Raw genomic sequence first — 3,689 nt, 5'->3', positions numbered from 1 at the left:
CTCATTCTATCAGCCACACTGTAGCAAATCTATCACACAGATCTAAAGACATTGGTACATATGAACATATGAAACAAGGCGTTTATTGAAGCATTGTCTTAATGACAACAAACCAGTAGCTACCTGGATGTTCATAATAGAGAAATGGATGAATAAACTGTTGTATCACATGTTATGAGAACATGCATATCTACTATAAACAAGTGACAGCAGTTCTTCGTTGAAAGAGATACATTTTCAAATATTAAAAACTCAACAAATTTAACATATTTATAAAATAATGCAATCTGTTTTCACCCTTTAAATTTAAATGGAGTTTACTCAGGCAGTAGTCAAATCTTACACAGCTTCCCAATCAGACTGTGTGTAAAACCACTTTTCTTTGCCATAGTTTTATCAAAGCCCTTTTCATCTCACTGTTTCTTAAGCTGTAGATGAGCGGATTGAGCAGAGGAGTAAGCAATGTGTAAGCCAGTGACATCAGTTTCTTGGTTTCTGGTGAGTAGCCAGATTTGGGTTGTAAATAAGTCATACTGGCTGTGCCATAGAACAGGGTCACAGATGTGAGGTGAGAGGCACAGGTGGAAAAGGTCTTTTGTCTCCCAGTAGTTGAGGGCATCTTCAGGATGGCAAACAGGACTCGAATATAAGACGAGAGGATCAACAAGAAAGGAACCATAACAATCAAAATGGTGCCTGTAAAGGCATAGATTTCAAATAAGAAGGTGTCTGCACATACAAGTTCTAGTACTGGAGGAGTCTCACAGAAGAGATGATTAATTTCACTGGGGCCACAAAACGGAAAACTAAATACCCAAGTGGTCTGCACAGTAGCCACCATGATCCCTGAGATCCATGAGAACATTACTAATTTCATAAAAACCCGTCTGTTCATAATCACTGGGTAGTTCAGAGGATGGCAAATTGCAGCAAATCGGTCATATGCCATTGCTCCCAGGAGAAAACATTCAGTCCCGCCAAAAAGAAGGATGAAATACATCTGTGCAAAACAGCCCACTAAAGAAATCATGGTTTTCTCAGTGGAGAATACCACCAGCATTTCAGGCATAATGACTGCACTGAAACTCACCTCCACCACAGATAAGTTCAGCAGAAACAGGTACATGGGAACGTGGAGACTCTGGTTTAAAGAGATGACGACTATAATGATGGCGTTTCCCATCAGGGTCACCACATAAATAACCAGGAAAACCCCAAAGAGCTGCTCGTGGAGTTCAGGAAAGTTAGCAAAGCCCAGGAGGATGAATTCAACCACAGAGCTTTGATTTTGTCTTTTCATTTCAGTAGTTGAATCTTCTGTTGTTTTCATGGACCTGGCATATCGAGTATGAAGTCACTCACAATCCCATAGTATGAGTTCGAGTCTGGAATTCTTGACAGCAGATGTAATGACAAGCTCATTTTGACAGAACTTCAGGTTGACACTTTTGAAGAATGGCCAATGACTTGTAATAGTGAATCTTTAAGACATAAATAAAGAAGCGAAGTATTTTTGGTTCAGAAATCTTGTTTTTAAAGTACAAAATAACAGTCAATGTTATCTGGCAACATCTTTGTTATGTAGGTTGCTCTCTCTCTCTCCACTCTTAATACCAAGTTCCCTTTTAAAACCCCCTGCTTTCTGCCCAAAAAGTGAAGCAGTGTCCTTAAAGGCAGGAACCTGTACCTCTTCCCTTAATTGGATTCTGCAAGCAGTGAGCAACTGAACCTGCGTTGTGGTTACACCTGGATTAGGAGCTCATCTGGAGCTTGGATGCTGTCCTAACTCTGCCAGTGTCTCCGAGATGGGTCTCTGCCTCTCCCTGCACTTGGGTTCCCCATCTGTATGCGTTGGAAGCAGCAGAATGATCCTTTCTGGCTCTGACATGGGTGTTTTCTCTAATTGTTTGATAGAAAACTGCAGACTTCAAGGCTTCAACTTCAATCAGATAGGAGCTGGGCTGAAGGGAGCATGGAATAGTGGTGAGTGGGCACATAGGCAGCATACATGCCGCCTGAGTAACTCTGGGCCTGCCAGTCCCATGCACAAATGACCATTTTCTTCCCAATCCAACTGCCCTTCCAGAGCCCCTCTCAGGTTAAGCAACTTTATTCTCCCTGCTCTCAACCAGATCAACAATCCCTGTCCCCCAATATTCCCTCACTGTCAGCGCCCACAAGTCTTTAAAATCTGGAGTCCCCCTGGCCTCACGAGTCCATCCCCGCTGACACTGCTCCACCTCACTGCCTGTTTTCCTCTCCCTTCACCTTCTCTACCATTAAACGGAAACCTAACTGGCTATTCCATGTTTTATGCCTCTTCCTCCAATCTGTACCTCAAATCTCTGACAAAACAATGTCATCCTCCCTCTCAGAACCTTCAGGGTCTCCCCTTATTAGCAGAATACAATACTCACTTCTCAGGCTGGCATTTAAGGGGAACTAGAGTGATAACGACTGCTTTAGGAATATAAATGAGGGAAAGATTATTTCTGAATGGACAGTGAGGGTGGGAAACCTAATCACTAGATGGCATGGCATGGGTGGAAGGTCCATTAGGCAGAGGAGAAAAAGCATAAGGAGGAAAGCTGCCTCGCTCAAATAGAAGGCATTCAATGACAGCTTAGTACTAGAATGGAGCTGTAAACTGGCCTTTGTGTGATGCTTCAAAAACCAGCAGAACTTTACTGTGGGACAAGAGGGAGCCAGAAGGACAGAAGGATACAGCAAGCTGAAGACATGTCTTGATTTCATATCATTAGGACATTAGCAGAGAGGAAAAGGCAATTGATTCACTGAGTCTGACCATAGTGATATTAAAAAGCAAACATATGTATTAACTATAACAAAATATTTGGGATGTAAAATATCTCCTAAAATTAATAAAACAGACTTGGCAGGAAAAAAAAATTTGAGTATCATTTCTAATAGACAAAACTACATATTCAGCTCCAGGCCTATAAAACCAAGTAAGTTTGTAAAATGAGAAAATTTAGAGTGTCCTACTAAAAACAGACAACTATTCAGGAGCTGATAAAGAAAAGTTATGGAAGAAATCTAAATTACTGCCTTCATGAGTAATTTTTTTTAAGCTGAACTTAAATGCTCCATCTTTTTTCCCTTTAACTTGAAATAACATAATGCTGATTCAGCTAATTCACTGACATGTTCTACTGGCTCTGGCATTAACTAACCATATGATCTCGGGCAAATAACTCACTCATCAGGGTTTCATCCTTCTACCCAATTGAACTTATTTCTGACCACCTTCACCCCACTCCCTCAACTACATACCTCTAAAAATTGATGACTTGCACAAGCAAACCATTTATAGATCGCATTACTGTCCAAAATTTTATGTGACTATGAAAGGCACAGCAACTTTCTTACCTGAGCATTGAGTTATCACTTGGTAAGTACCTCCAGTTATCAGTGGGTATAACTAGAGATGGCAAACCCACCAACAGGTACTGAAGAAGAATCTTTAGTTCCTTGACTGTCCCTGATTTTCATCCCATTTATGTTTTACCTCTTCGATTAAAAAACACTCCAATAAATATGACTTCCTGATTCAATGCATTGATTTTATATTACACTGCATTAAATTTTATGCCCTGAGAGAAATCTTCTCTGGAGAACTTACACACAATTCATACAGACTTTACTGTATGCGGATAAGAAAGCTCCGC

The 3,689-nt window shown here is 40.7% G+C and overlaps 1 protein-coding gene across 1 annotated transcript; it reads right to left on the bottom strand.

The window, feature by feature from the left end:
- Nucleotides 1–355: 355 nt before the first annotated feature.
- Nucleotides 356–1,300, bottom strand: LOC105720093 (olfactory receptor 10A3). The gene has a single exon (XM_012456396.2). It carries the CDS (start codon nt 1,298–1,300, stop codon nt 356–358), a length of 945 nt encoding a protein of 314 aa, XP_012311819.2.
- Between the last annotated feature and the right edge of the window lie 2,389 nt (nt 1,301–3,689).

The sequence above is a fragment of the Aotus nancymaae genome, unplaced genomic scaffold (assembly GCF_030222135.1).
Source record: "Aotus nancymaae isolate 86718 unplaced genomic scaffold, 86718_ANA_hifiasm-v0.15.2.pri h1tg000059l, whole genome shotgun sequence".
NCBI classification, from domain to species: Eukaryota; Metazoa; Chordata; class Mammalia; order Primates; family Aotidae; genus Aotus; species Aotus nancymaae.
Note: the sequence above shows the minus strand (reverse complement) of the source record. Positions and strands in the feature narration are given on the sequence as shown.